The sequence below is a fragment of the Dreissena polymorpha genome, chromosome 8 (assembly GCF_020536995.1).
Source record: "Dreissena polymorpha isolate Duluth1 chromosome 8, UMN_Dpol_1.0, whole genome shotgun sequence".
In the NCBI taxonomy this organism is placed as follows: domain Eukaryota; kingdom Metazoa; phylum Mollusca; class Bivalvia; order Myida; family Dreissenidae; genus Dreissena; species Dreissena polymorpha.
Window position 1 is genome coordinate 81,792,681 of NC_068362.1, and position 15,310 is coordinate 81,807,990.

Sequence of the window (15,310 nt, forward strand, 5' to 3'; positions counted from 1 at the left end):
ATCATGGGTTCCTTCAATGTCTGGGTGTTGCATGAACCAAAGAGTTACATTAATTCTTTATGGGAAATGTATAATCTACTATTAAGACCTGGTGTTTTTGTGCACACAAATGTTTCGGTCATACTTGGGGCAGAGGGTTGGGGTTGTTATACGCATCATTTTAATATTATAGTCTGATTTCCTCCCCCACTCCCATTCAGTTTATCTAGGCAGACTTAAATTAGTTGAATCTGCGAAAATGGGTCTTATGCCATAATAATTATGTGCCCAGTGAAGCTCCGCAGAAGGGCAAGCTGGCAGGAGTTACACTGGCTGCATATGACATAAGACCCATTTTTGCATGACCTTGCTAAATTATGTTTGCTTTATTGATAATTCTTTTGAGAATGAAGTCAAATGTTTTGTCTTGATGAACGGAATGAACAGTCATAAAACAAGAAGCATGCAACTTGGAAAGGAAGATACAATCTTTGTCAAAGAATCCCAACTTTAATAGGCTTGGCTTACTTGAAAGCATGTTAAATTTAAAGAGTAAATATTGGGGTATTCATATCCTGTTGCTACTATGTATATCACACCCACGTCATTAAGTTCTTGAGAATGAATGCATTATCAGGACAATATCCACAATGACAGTGTAAATGCCTATTGGAATGTTAGCATTCCACAAACAGACCTGGTCTTCCCTTATTCCATTCCATTTACTATCAATAAGTTAAAAATACTTTACATTGTGTATTTATGTACAGGAATTGCCTAGTAATATACAGGTGTGACCGATAAATATTTGAGTTTACAATTATTTCAAGAACATGATCAGTGACTTGAGTATTTGAACAATATGCTGATTCACAATGGTTTTTATTGATGTTCAACTGTTTGAGGTATTAGTCAATTCTATAAGACTCTTTGACCCCTGCAAAAATAAATACCATGTGAATGTAGAGTAGAAAAATAAAATGTGACCAAAACTTGTGTGAGTTGAAACACAATTTTATATGGAGACACTGTAAAAGCTGTAATAAAACACAAAGTTTACTAAGTGACCTCTTCCATCGATTGTTTATATTGTTTATAAAGGGATTTTTTTCTTTTCATAATTATACCATTTTTTACATTTACATTTACATTTCATGGATTAAATGTTTTTCCATAATTATTTTCATTGTAAAATTAATACGGGGTAAATTTATTTCACTAAATACCCCAGTATGTTATTAAATAATTATTTTCCACTATCAAATTCCAAAAATTTACTATTTAGTACAGAATTTATTGTCTTTCATATTTGTAACATGTTGAGCTGTTTGCTTTAAAATGCAAGTATGTATCTAAGATGGTCTTATAATTTGGGTGATAAAAAAGAAATGCATAGAATATTTCTCAGTGAAGTGTTTACTTAATGATGTGTAAGTGGTCCAAAATGGGTTGATAACAGGACTTGTAATGAAAAGACTTCTGTTAAAATAGTGTATCCTTAAATGATATAAACTTGTGATACATAGCAAAATCATGTTTAAGTTAAAGCCACAGTAATGTTTACAGTGTAAATTATATATGGTCCGTGCTCTGTGAAAAGGGGGTTTAATGCATGTGCATAAATTGTCGTCCCAGATTAGCCTGTGCAGTCAGCACAGGCTTATCAGGAACAACACTTTCCGCCTAAACTGGATTTTTGCTAAGAAGAGACTTTCTTTAAACGAAAAATATCATAAAAGTGGAAAGTGTCGTCCCTGATTAGCCTGTGCAGACTGCACAGGCTAATCTGGGACGGCACTTTACGCACATGCATTAAACCTCCTTTTCACAGAGCGCGGCTCACATCAATTGATTGTTTTATAATGAGCAGCTGATATATAATGCAAAGCTCTTAACTTTAGTCTGCTGTAAAATATACACCTTTATATTTGGCCTTGAAAGATGAAATAAAGATTATTTAATTACTGAATATACTTAGCTTAAATGCTGCAGTTTTGATGTACAATAAAATACAATTGAGTGATTTTTATGTGCATTTTCAATGCGAAATCCAGTGGACACAATTTGTTTTTTAGCTCACCTGTCACGAAGTGACATGGTGAGCTTATGTGACCGTGTGATGTCCGGCGTCCGTATGTGCGTGTGTGAGTGCGTGTGTCCGTCAACAATTTGTTTGTGTAGACAGTAGAGGTCACAGTTTTCATCCAATCTTTATGAAATTTGGTCAGAATGTTTATCTTGATAAAATCTGGGTTGGGATTGTATTTGGGTCATCTGGGGTCAAAAACTAGGTCACTAGGTCAAAAACTAGGTCACATAAAATGTCAAATAATAGAAAAACCTTGTGTAGACAATAGAGGTCGCAGTTTTCATCCAAACTTTATGAAATTTGGTCAGAATGTTTATCTTGATAAAATCTGGGTTGCGATTGTATTTGGGTCATCTGGGGTCAAAAACTAGGTCACTAGGTCAAAAACTCAGTCAAATAATAGAAAAACCTTGTGTAGACAGAAGAGGTCACAGTTTTCATCCAATCTTTATGAAATTTGGTCAGAATGTTTATCTGGATGAAATCTGGGTTGGGATTGTATTTGGGTCATCTGGGGTCAAAATCTAGGTCAAAAACTAGGTCAAATTGTAGAAAAACATTGTGTAGACAGTAGAGGTCACAGTTTTCATCCAATATTTATGAAATTTGGTCAGAATGTTTATCTTGATAAAATCTGGGTTGGGATTGTATTTGGGTCATCTGGGGGTCAAAAACTAGGTCACTAGGTCAAAAACTAGGTCAAATAATAGAAAAACCTTGTGTAGACAATAGAGGTGGCAGTTTTAATCCAATCTTTATGAAATTTGGTCAGAATGTTTATCTTGATGAAATCTGGGCTGGGATTGTATTCGGGTCATCTGAGGTCAAAAACTAGGTCACTAGGTCAAATAATAGAAAAACCCTCAACAATTTGTTTGTGTAGACAGTAGAGGTCACAGTTTTCATCTTTATGAAATTTGGTCAGAATGTTTATCTTTATGAAATCTGGGTTGGGATTGAATTTGGGTCATCTGGGGTCAAAAACTAGGTCACTACGTCAAAAATTAGGTCACTAGGTCAAATAATAGAAAAACCTTGTATAGACAATAGAGGTCACAGTTTTCATCCAATGTTTATGAAATTTGGTCAGAATGTTTATCTTGATGAAATCTGGGTTGGGATTGTATTTGGGTCATCTGGGATCAAAAACTAGGTCACAAGGTCAAATAATAGAAAAACCTTGTGTAGACAATAAAGGTAACAGTTTTCATCCAATCTATAAAATTTGATCAGAATGTTTATCTTGATGAAATCTGGGTTGAGATTGTATTTGGGTCACCTGGGGTCAAAAACTAGGTCACTAGGTCAAATAATAGAAAAACCTTGTGTAGACAAAAGAGGTCACAGTTTTCATCTAATCTTTATGAAATTTGGTCAGAATGTTTATCTTGATGAAATCTAGGTTGGGATTGTATTTGGTTAGTCAGATGAGCGATTCAGGGCCATCATGGCCCTCTTGTTGTTAAAAATTACATAGTTAATTTGTTAAATACTGTTAATACATGTATGAAGTACTTCAAAGTACTAAACAATTTTTTATTTTTTTATTTTCTCTGATTCACACCATAAAATAAGGATTTTTTTTTGCGTGATGGCATTAAACATTAAGTTGCTCAGTAAATTATAGACTTTTTAAAAGTTAAATTAATACATTTTTATTTTAAATATAAATAATATGACATGTATTCACAAACTAACAACCAATTTTATAAAAAATTAAGTGGTTAATTTATAAATAGCACATATCTAATCAGTTGTGTCTTGTTCTGATAAAACTGGGCATAATGCATGTGCGTAAAGTGTCATCCCAGATTAGCCTGTGCAGTCTGCACAGGCTAATCAGGGACGACACTTTCCGCCTAAACTTGATTTTCGGCAAAGAGGGACTTCCTTGAAACTAAAAATACCATAAAAGCGGAAAGTGTCGTCCCTGATTAGCCTGTGCGTACTGCACAGGCTAATCTGGGAAGACACTCAGTTGATGACCATATTTGATGTACTACACCCAATGAATTTCCATTGTTTTCACATTTTTAAATACCTTTGGAAGCTGGGAAATTTGTCGTCTGCTAAAATGTTGTCTGCTGAATTTCTAAAATTAGCATTTTCTTCGATTTTTTTCAAAGAATACTATCAGAATAGCAAACAGTTTGGATCCTGATGAGACGCCACGTTCTGTGGCGTCTCATCTGGATCCAAACTGTTTGCAAAGGCCATGAAAATTGGGTTCCAGCACTGAAAGAGTTAAATACCTTTTTTATTGGCATCCAGAGTAACACTGTATATTTCCTCAGACCACGACTCTGGCTGCGCGGATGACACCACCGATGGTCTGCTTATGCATCGAGATATCCATGCATGTGAAGGTATGTTACTTACACAAAGTCTTCTAAAATGTAAGCTTCAAGCCGATAATAGTACTGAAAAAAGTTTGAAATAAACTTGGGGGTATTGCATTCTACATCCCGTAATGCTATTAACATTACTCAATAAAGATAACCTTTTTAATTGTAATTTAGGTGAATTTATATTTCTATGAGGAAACATTTGAAAGGATTCCTAAAAGATTCAGCCATAACAAAATATCATGGACACCTCCCTGGTAAACTGGGTTTGATACATGTGTTTAAACTGTCGTCCAAGATTAGCCTGTGCAGTCAGGCTAGGTTTACCAGGGACGACACTTTCCGCCTAAACTTGATTTTTGCTAAGAAAGAGACTGTCTTTTAACAAAACATATCATAAAAGAAGGAAGTGTTGTCCCTAATTAACCTGTGTGAACAGCACAGGCTAATCTGTGACGTATCTTAACCCACATGCATTAAACCCCCTTTTGTACAGAACAAGGCTCATATATATTATATATTTGCAGGAAACTGGACAGGTCACGTAAAGAAAGGTGGCGCACTGTGCAAGCAGGGCTGGCACGTCTGCAACAGTAAGGACCGGGACAGGCTGCATGACCTTAGCTGGCTTGACATTCTTGACATCAATGGTTGCTATGCCTACAATGTCGCCAACAACAGACGAGGCAAATGCAAACGGTTGGTGTAGCGTTTTGTTAGTGATTTGGTGATTTTTCTTTCTGCTCTTTGGCAGGGATTTGAAAGACTACACATGATTTCTCATTCATAAAAAATGAGAGATTTACATCTGGAAGAGAATAAAGTTGAACTGCCCTCTGGGAAAACCGGGATAAAAGCATACACGTATACACATATAGTTTAGTTAGATTGGACTGTGCAGACTGAATTTGTGTTCAGGAGTTACTACCTTTGAACCAAAAATACTTAAGTGGAAAGTGTTGTCACTGATAAGCCTGAAAGTGTTGTCACTGATAAGCCGGTGCAAACTGCATAGTCTTATCTGGGACGATACTATATGCACATGCATTAAATCCCGATTTTCCAAAGTGAGACTTATTTGTAGCTTCATCTCGACATACAAGCTATCATAGTACTTTCATATCTTTCATACGTATGTATTGTATCAGGTTAAAATCACACGTCAAAGTGTACATATAGCTACAAGCGCTGAACTGTACCCATTTATGCCTAGCATCTAGAAAAAAGGCCTTGGCAAACAGCGTAGACCCAGATGAGACGGCACATCTGTTCGCTTAAAGGAATTTCTGTAAGAAATATTCTAAATATAGAAATAAATATACTAGACATCCTTAATTTTGGAAATAAATTGATCCAATTTAGATGGATGGTAGAGTCCACTAGGCATAAATGGGTTAATATTTCATGGGATAAACTTGCCTAGATTTAAATATGGAACAATTTGTAAGATATTGAAATCAGTTTAGAGAAGACAAAAAACAAAACATACAAATGAACCACACTCTGTGAAAAGTGGACTTAATGAATGTGCAGTCTGCACAGGCTTATCAGGGACGACACTTTCCACCTAAACATCATTTTTGTAGGAGACGACTGCATTGCAAAAAACTAAGCACACGCAGTAACTTATCAGGGACGACACTTTCCACCTAAACATCATTTTTGCTAATAAGAGACTTTTTGTAAAAAAAATAAAAAAAATATAAAAGCGGAAAGTGTTGTCCCTTAAAAGCCTGTGTGGACTGCACAGGCTAATCTGGGACGACACTTTATGCACATTCATTAAACCCCTTTTTTACAGGGTACAGTCCAAATATTTTTGTGTTTTCATGGTGAATCCTGTCTCTTCAAATTGCCCAAAATGCATAACTACATCCAGGCTTATTATCTCTTCTGGTCACTTTTTAATTGATATAATGAAAAACTTACAGCCATCATCGTTATGAATGTTTTAGTATTCAGAAGGTGAAGAATGCATGTTGGCTTATGTTGAACTGAGCGGTGTTGAATTTGTGTAACCCTTTCTAGATCAGAAGCATAATAAAGATGGCTATATGCAATCAGCAATCAGCATAAAACCAGAGTAACTCGCAGGCTGTTCAGGTCATATGCTGTTTGCTACTCATCAGTATCTAAGGGTTGGAAATGAAACCTTGCAAACTTTAGTCTAGTAAGAGAGTTATTAAATTTATTTTTATTTTTTAAGGGACAACAAATGCAACACAATAAATATCTAATACTTTAAACTATAATAAACAATATTTTCTTCGCTACAGCTGTGATGGCAGGGGGCGTTTAGCGGGTGTTGGTCGCGACTGTGGCCGGGTTCGGTATTCCCGCCTGTCATGCTTAGCGCAGGGTCGCATTGATGTGTTCAAGACCCGTGACTTAAACGAGGCCAATGGGGGATGCTCGTACGTCAAGGGATTCACAACAGGCATACTGTGTTGCAAGGGAGAAAATAAACAGACGAAGCAGGATAGACGGAAGAATGGTGGGTTGAATTTAAGTGTTCTGGGAAAACTGGGCTTGATGCATGTGCATAAAGTGTCGCCCCAGGCCTGTACAGTCTGCACAGGCTTGTCAGGGACAAGGATATCAGCTTTTTATTAGATTTTTGTTTAAATTCTGAGCCAAAATCCAGCAAAGGTGGAAATTGTCTACCCAGGTTATCTTGTGTGGACTCTACAGGCTAATCTGGGATGACACTTTAAGTACATGCATGAAGCCTTGTTGCCCCAGAGTGAGTCGCAAAAGATAACTATAATATGTGTATAATCATATGTTTTATTTACAATTGTTAAATTGTAAAATAAGTATTTCTTATAAGGCATGATATATTTGATGACTGCCATGCATTGCATTTTTTTATACACATCATCATCAAAAATATATATTTATAATTACAAAAGTAAAAAAATATGTGAACAAAAACAAATTATGCAAATGCTTTGACTTAGATTTTGATGAAACAAAAATTGGTTTAAATATTTTCCCAATATTTCTTAATATGTTAAAGTCCAACAGGTTTGCAATTGTCTCAAAATCGATTACCTCAATGTGATTGCAGAGATAACGTCCCCTGATAAACCCCACTGCACGATGGGCTGTGAGAACGGAGGTCAATGCGTTGGCTACAACGTGTGCATGTGTCCTGTAGGCTACAAGGGAGCCATGTGCCAGAATGGTAAGCACATCACTTCTAGACAAACTGTGTTTTTGGAAAACTCAGCTTAATGCCATTTGCTTTAAGAATCCTGTGCTTATCAAGGATCATGCTTTCGCTGTTGTTTCCTCCAGTGTAGGAGAAAAGTGTTGTCCCTGATTATCCTGTGCCCACTGCACAGGCTTATCAAGAAAATATACTTTATGCACATGCATTAAGCCTCAGGTTTACCCAGATTGAGGCTTATTATGTTATTAAATTCCAAGTAGTTTTGATTGTGTGTGATCTCCAGGAAGAATCAAAAGTTCTTAGTTTAAAAAAAAGGTGTTTGGTGCAGGATATAAAAAAAAACAGATTATAAATAAAACGGAATATTATTGTGAAAAAGGACATTCTTATCTGCCTTATACATTGTATAACTTGATCACAGTGCACTTGTTTGGAAATATTTAACAATATCACTTCCAAGAATGCTTTTACTTACATAAAAATTACCCAATAACTTCAGATAAGCACATTTTGCTGAACCTATTCTTTATTTACTACTATAAATATCAAAAAAGAAAATTATCATAATCAAGTAAGGAAAATTTGGCTTAAGACAAGAGTGATTTTTATCAAACCACCGCATTCATTTCTGCCTGATATAATGTTGCCTGATATATTTTTATCAAACCACCGCATTCATTTCTGCCTGATATAATGTTGCCTGATATATTTTTATCATACCACCGCATTCATTTCTGCCTGATATAATGTTGCCTGATATATTTTTATCAAACCACCGCATTCATTTCTGCCTGATATAATGTTGCCTGATATATTTTTATCAAACCACCGCATTCATTTCTGCCTGATATAATGTTGCCTGATATATTTTTATCATACCACCGCATTCATTTCTGCCTGATATAATGTTGCCTGATATATTTTTATCATACCACCGCATTCATTTCTGCCTGATATAATGTTGCCTGATATATTTTTATCAAACCACCGCATTCATTTCTGCCTGATATAATGTTGCCTGATATATTTTTATCAAACCACCGCATTCATTTCTGCCTGATATAATGTTGCCTGATATATTTTTATCATACCACCGCATTCATTTCTGCCTGATATAATGTTGCCTGATATATTTTTATCATACCACCGCATTCATTTCTGCCTGATATAATGTTGCCTGATATATTTTTATCATACCACCGCATTCATTTCTGCCTGATATAATGTTGCCTGATATATTTTTATCAAACCACCGCATTCATTTCTGCCTGATATAATGTTGCCTGATATATTTTTATTATACCACCGCATTCATTTCTGCCTGATATAATGTTGCCTGATATATTTTTATTATACCACCGCATTCATTTCTGCCTGATATAATGTTGCCTGATATATTTTTATCAAACCACCGCATTCATTTCTGCCTGATATAATGTTGCCTGATATATTTTTATCAAACCACCGCATTCATTTCTGCCTGATATAATGTTGCCTGATATATTTTTATCATACCACCGCATTCATTTCTGCCTGATATAATGTTGCCTGATATATTTTTATCATACCACCGCATTCATTTCTGCCTGATATAATGTTGCCTGATATATTTTTATCATACCACCGCATTCATTTCTGCCTGATATAATGTTGCCTGATATATTTTTATCAAACCACCGCATTCATTTCTGCCTGATATAATGTTGCCTGATATATTTTTATTATACCACCGCATTCATTTCTGCCTGATATAATGTTGCCTGATATATTTTTATCAAACCACCGCATTCATTTCTGCCTGATATAATGTTGCCTGATATATTTTTATCAAACCACCGCATTCATTTCTGCCTGATATAATGTTGCCTGATATATTTTTATCATACCACCGCATTCATTTCTGCCTGATATAATGTTGCCTGATATATTTTTATCATACCACCGCATTCATTTCTGCCTGATATAATGTTGCCTGATATATTTTTATCATACCACCGCATTCATTTCTGCCTGATATAATGTTGCCTGATATATTTTTATCAAACCACCGCATTCATTTCTGCCTGATATAATGTTGCCTGATATATTTTTATCATACCACCGCATTCATTTCTGCCTGATATAATGTTGCCTGATATATTTTTATCATACCACCGCATTCATTTCTGCCTGATATAATGTTGCCTGATATATTTTTATCAAACCACCGCATTCATTTCTGCCTGATATAATGTTGCCTGATATATTTTTATCATACCACCGCATTCATTTCTGCCTGATATAATGTTGCCTGATATATTTTTATCATACCACCGCATTCATTTCTGCCTGATATAATGTTGCCTGATATATTTTTATCAAACCACCGCATTCATTTCTGCCTGATATAATGTTGCCTGATATATTTTTATCATACCACCGCATTCATTTCTGCCTGATATAATGTTGCCTGATATATTTTTATCATACCACCGCATTCATTTCTGCCTGATATAATGTTGCCTGATATATTTTTTTACATGATGGTCAACAGGAAGTTTTTATATCAGTCATGTGTGGAGGATGGTCATCTTAGTCGGAATCAACTATAAAGTAATAATAATTTTTTAGTCCAATCAAATCAAATTCAACATAACAAACATTTTGATAACAAGATGTAATATATTTTAAACACAAAATGCAACACAAACAGCAAAAAACATTTTTTTACAAATATTAAGTGCGGGTGCTCATGAAGTCATTATTAACACGTCAAACGACAAAAGTCATATTCTGTCCCGCTAAATCTGCAGATTTTGAGCGATTTTTTCATTATTTCTTTAAATCGGGGACGAAGAGGTATGATAAACAGAAAAACAGGTTACTGCCTGATCTTTTTGTAATATATCAGGCGCGGCACGAATAAAATAATGGCTCGGCAAGCCTGCAGCACCGTTATATTGTTCTTAGCCTTGCCTGATACGTTACAAAAAGATCAGGCAGTAACCTGTTATTCTCTCTTTAACTGCATAAGTGCCTTGTCTGGGAAATCCTGGTTTAGTGTAGTTCATTAAGTGTCGTCACAGATTAGCCTGTGAAGTCGGCACAAGCTTGCCAGGGACGACACTTTCTGCTTTGATGGAAAGTTTCATTACAAGTATTTTCTAAACAAAAATTCAGTCTAGGTGGAAACTTTTGTCTCTGATTAGCCTGTGCAGACTGTGGACTGCACAGGCTAATCTGGGATAACACATTATGCACATGCATTAAGCCTAGTTTTTCCAGTAAGAGGCTCAATTGAATGATTTGTTCCTTATGATATTAAGTTGTGTATTTGGAATTTTTCATTATCCTACTATTCTAATTTCTATTAAAAATTACTTAAGTTATGCCCCTTTTCAACTTAATATTTATATAGCATGATTTCATAAACTGTTTTCATATAACTGCATATTACTAAAGACATCATCATTTCTTTCACTAGCTGTCTGCCATGATGGCTGCCCCCGCCATTCCAAGTGTGTCCGCCCAGGTGAGTGTGAGTGTATACAGCCCTACGAGGGGCCAAACTGCTCCCACAAACAGCAGCACAAGCACACATGCAAGTCGCCGTGTTTAAATGGTGGACGCTGTCGGGGCGGAAAGTGTAAATGTCCATCAACGCATTATGGGTCATCCTGTCAACATTGTAAGTCATGCCATGCTTGATTTTTTGTTTACCATTCCGTTGTAAATTACATTTTAATTTAAGTTCATATACACCATTAATTTACTGTAAAAATCTGACTTCCCCTTTTCATCAAAGCACATGACATTTAGTTACCTGCCTTCTCAGCGAGTTTAAATTTTTAGAATTTTAAATTATAGAGTGTGCAACTGAAAATGTTTCTAGGTGTGGGCATGTGCGGAATAACTGAATGTTTTAAGTTGTATTTCATATTTCACCATTAACATTTATTCAAATTTTATTCCTGACATTTAACTTATATTATTTAGCTTTTCAAATTCTTTATTTCATTTAGTATTTATGTTTTGCCTTCATTCTTATTTTCAGTATGGAAGCATGTGTTTTTATCACAAATGAATCGCACCGAAAGATGAGCATGCTGCTGCAACACATTTCATCATCATGGCTGACTTTCTGTATGTGTCCCGTTATAATCTCAAGTCATAAGAATTGCAAGATATGTAAAATTGATACTCATCTTTCATGTTCAGCATCAGATGGTTAATGAAAGTTAACCATCATCACCATCATTTGACACCACCATTATTATCATTTATCATCATCATCATCATCATCATCAATTTAAACGCTATGATTGTCTTCAGATTTTTTATGCATTTGTTGACTTTAGGCTACGATATTTTTGTGCTTCATCTTAAGTCGAGTTTGTTTGTTTGAATACAGATTGCAAAAAAGCAAAAGAAAAACAATTTAAAAAGCAATACACGGCAGTAAACTTGAGAAATATGCATCACAACAGTGCTTTTAAATTAACTTACTTAATTTTAATATATTTCGAATTTTTTAAATTGATAAATGAAAGAAATATGTCAGACATTGCATTGTGTCTTCTGAAAAATAGATCAATTATTGCTGTTAGTTTAAAAAACGAAAAGCTATGAGATATCCATAATTTAGAACATTTAAACCTCTGTCAATCATGTGCATTAAAGAGATTAAATATTGGGTTATTAATGTAACTTTATATTTTCTTGTTATCTATAGAAAACTTTTATGTTGTACATACTGTATATAAAGAAATATTTATACATGATTAGATGTAAATTTTGTGACAGTAAGATGACATTGTTATGTTTTATATAACTTCATGTCTGGCAGATTAAATTCTGGCAGTTAAAAATCACTTTGTTGATGGTATGCGTTTCTGTACAATTATAATAATATTGTACAGGATTTATACTATAATACATATATGAAACTAAGTGAAAAAAAAGTATGTTGACAACAGGTTTGTTGTTTCTCAAAGTGAGGATAAGTTGTATTCTACCTCAATGCCATGTATTTGACAGTTGACACGTTTAGTTGCTTTATGAAATTGTTTCATTTAGCTTTCTTTATACAATTGTGTATACCAAAATTTTTGGAGAGGCTCTGTGCTTATATTTTTATGCCCCCAATAGGGTGGCACATAGCATTTGAACTGTCTGTTTAGTCTGTTCATCCATCCATCCGAAAACTTTAACATTGCCCATAACTTTTGCTATATTGAAGATAGCAACTTGATATTTGGCATGCATGTGTATCTAATGGAGCTGCACAATTCGAGTGGTGAAAGGTCAAGGTAATCCTTCAAGGTCAAAGCTAAAAAACACACAAAGGGAAGTAACAATCTTTAAAGGGAGATAATTTATATTTATCATTTGGCAGGCACCGATAATTTTTACAAGGGAAGTAATATTTTTAAAGGGATTTAATCAAAAACAAAAATAAATAAATCAAAGCGGTGCAGTAGGGGGCATTTTGTTTCTGACAAACACATCTCTTGTTCATTTTGTATCAATAAGTTATTACTGTTATACACACTTTGTATTGTAAGAGGATATTTCATAACGTTAAACTTTAATTGGATGCATTTATAAAATAAATAGTTATGTCATAATTTCTGTTTAAAAAATATAAGCTTATTTTTGGCTGACTAGGCTGTTGTTTTTTGAAATTCATAAAATTGACAGCAACTAATAAAATATTACATGATAAATTACATATGAGCTTTTTTGAGGAAAACTGGGCTAAATAAAAAAAAGGTCATGTGCTTCAGGTGTCATTCCAGATATGCCTACGTAGTCCACACAGTCTAACTAGGGACAACACTTTCCTCTTTTACTGAATTTTTGTTAATAAGAAGTCTCTTCTAGACAAAAATCTAGTTTAAGTGTCATTCCTCTGCACAGGCTAATATGGGATGAGTCTTTAAGTACATGTATTAAGCCCAGTTTCCCAGAACAAGGCTCATAAAATGATATATTATTGCGTTGAACTTTCTGTTGCAGTGTTACAATGTGCGAACCATAATTATGTATTGCTCTTATTAATTTTTGCGCCAGTATGTTAAATGTTATATTGTGTATTTAATAGTTATAATTGTCTTAATCTTTATTATATATCAATACTGCTGATGCTGATATTAATTTAACTAGATTTATCATGATTTATTAGGGCTTTTTTCTTTGTCCATGAAATTTTAATGTTATGTCCATGACCCGTTTAGCTTTGATAAAAATGGAAATATGATAAAAACGATTGATACATATTAACAAGTTTTCTTTCCCTATTTCCTAAGAAGTAAAACACAGCTTCAGAGTTCATTGATCTCTACAGAATGATATTGCTTGTAGGTAAATTGCTTTGTTTTTCACAAATCATTGCCATGGGCTTATGCTTGATTTGTGAAATAAGGTTAATCATTTACCCCTTATAAACGCACTTTGATGGGTTTGTAGTCTGTAGTCCCTTAGGAAATCTAATTAAATTGAAAATATTCTTTACTATAATCAAGTTTTGAAGGCTTCATCATAACTTAAGAAACTGATGAGCAGCAAACATCATAAGACCTGAACAGATTGTGAGTAACTCACAGGCTGTTCTTGTTTTATGCTGGTTGCAAAAGCCATTTTCACTTTGCCTCTGAGGGTGGGGGGGGGGGTGGGTCAACTTACTTTGTTATTGTTTTATCAGACTATGGGTTACTATGTATTTGGTTTTATAGCCATAGATTTGTTACTGGCATTGTTCTGTTTATGTACTATTATTGAATAATGTATGAAACATGAAATCCTTGTTGTTGAATTTGTATTTAAATGAAAATAAAAATTGCATTTGTATACATAAGTTTTTCTGTTTTAATTTTTGACAATATAGGTAGTTTATTGGCAATGACTAATCTGCAAATAAAATATATATGGCCTGTTCTCTGTGAAAATAGGGTTTTAATGCATGTGCGTAAAGTATCGTCCCAGATTAGTCTGTGCAGTCCGCATAGGCTTATCAGCAACAGCACTTTCCCTTTTTATGATATTTTTAGTATAAAGATAGTCTCTTCTTTGCAAATATAAATTTTAGACAGAAAGTGTCGTCCCTGATTAACCTGTGTGGACTGCGCAGGCTAATCTGGGACGACATTATGCACATGCATTTAACCCCCTTTTCACAGAGTGCAGCTCATATTTTCATTGGTTTTAAATAGATATTTTTTGGCATCTGTGTGTAGTTGGTACTTTATGTGACCCTAAGGCTGCATAATGAGAGGTCCCAGAGTGTAGTCAGCACTTTCACATCATGCGCCTACTGGACTCTTCGCTTAATTAAATCTTACATGTCTAGTTACTTACTTCTAACATAAAGATATTCAATTTAGGGGTGGTCTTGTTCTGTGGAAGACGAAACTGTCCGCCTTAACTGGATTTTAGTTCAGAAGAGACCTCTTTTTAACAAAATTAACTGAAAAAAGCTAAAAAAAGTGTCATCTCTGATTAGCTTATATGAACTGCATAGAGTTATCAGGGACAACACTTTACACACATGTACAAAGTCCAGTTGTACCATAGCGTGACCCAAATATTATCTGGAAAGTGTAGGTGTGTAAATCTTCAGAAGTCTCGAAATTTCAGTGCAGGATGGAAGATAACCCTTTTAAACTCTTTCACTCTCAGAAGATAACCTTTTTCACCCTTGGAGGATAAACCTTTTACATTCAACTGATAACCCATTCACACTCA

At 34.6% G+C, this 15,310-nt stretch overlaps 1 protein-coding gene across 2 annotated transcripts in view; it reads left to right on the plus strand.

Annotated features, from left to right (window-relative positions):
* Positions 1-14,403, plus strand: part of LOC127842965 (uncharacterized) — a 90,390-nt gene extending 75,987 nt beyond the window's left edge. For both annotated transcript variants that reach the window (XM_052372771.1, XM_052372772.1), the window contains 6 exons: positions 4,363-4,434; positions 4,941-5,112; positions 6,690-6,907; positions 7,484-7,600; positions 11,052-11,255; positions 11,622-14,403. In XM_052372771.1, the coding sequence (XP_052228731.1) occupies positions 4,363-4,434; positions 4,941-5,112; positions 6,690-6,907; positions 7,484-7,600; positions 11,052-11,255; positions 11,622-11,668 (830 nt within the window). In that variant the 3' untranslated portion in view covers positions 11,669-14,403. The remainder of the gene's footprint in view (positions 1-4,362; positions 4,435-4,940; positions 5,113-6,689; positions 6,908-7,483; positions 7,601-11,051; positions 11,256-11,621) is intronic.
* The last annotated feature ends 907 nt before the right edge of the window (positions 14,404-15,310 follow it).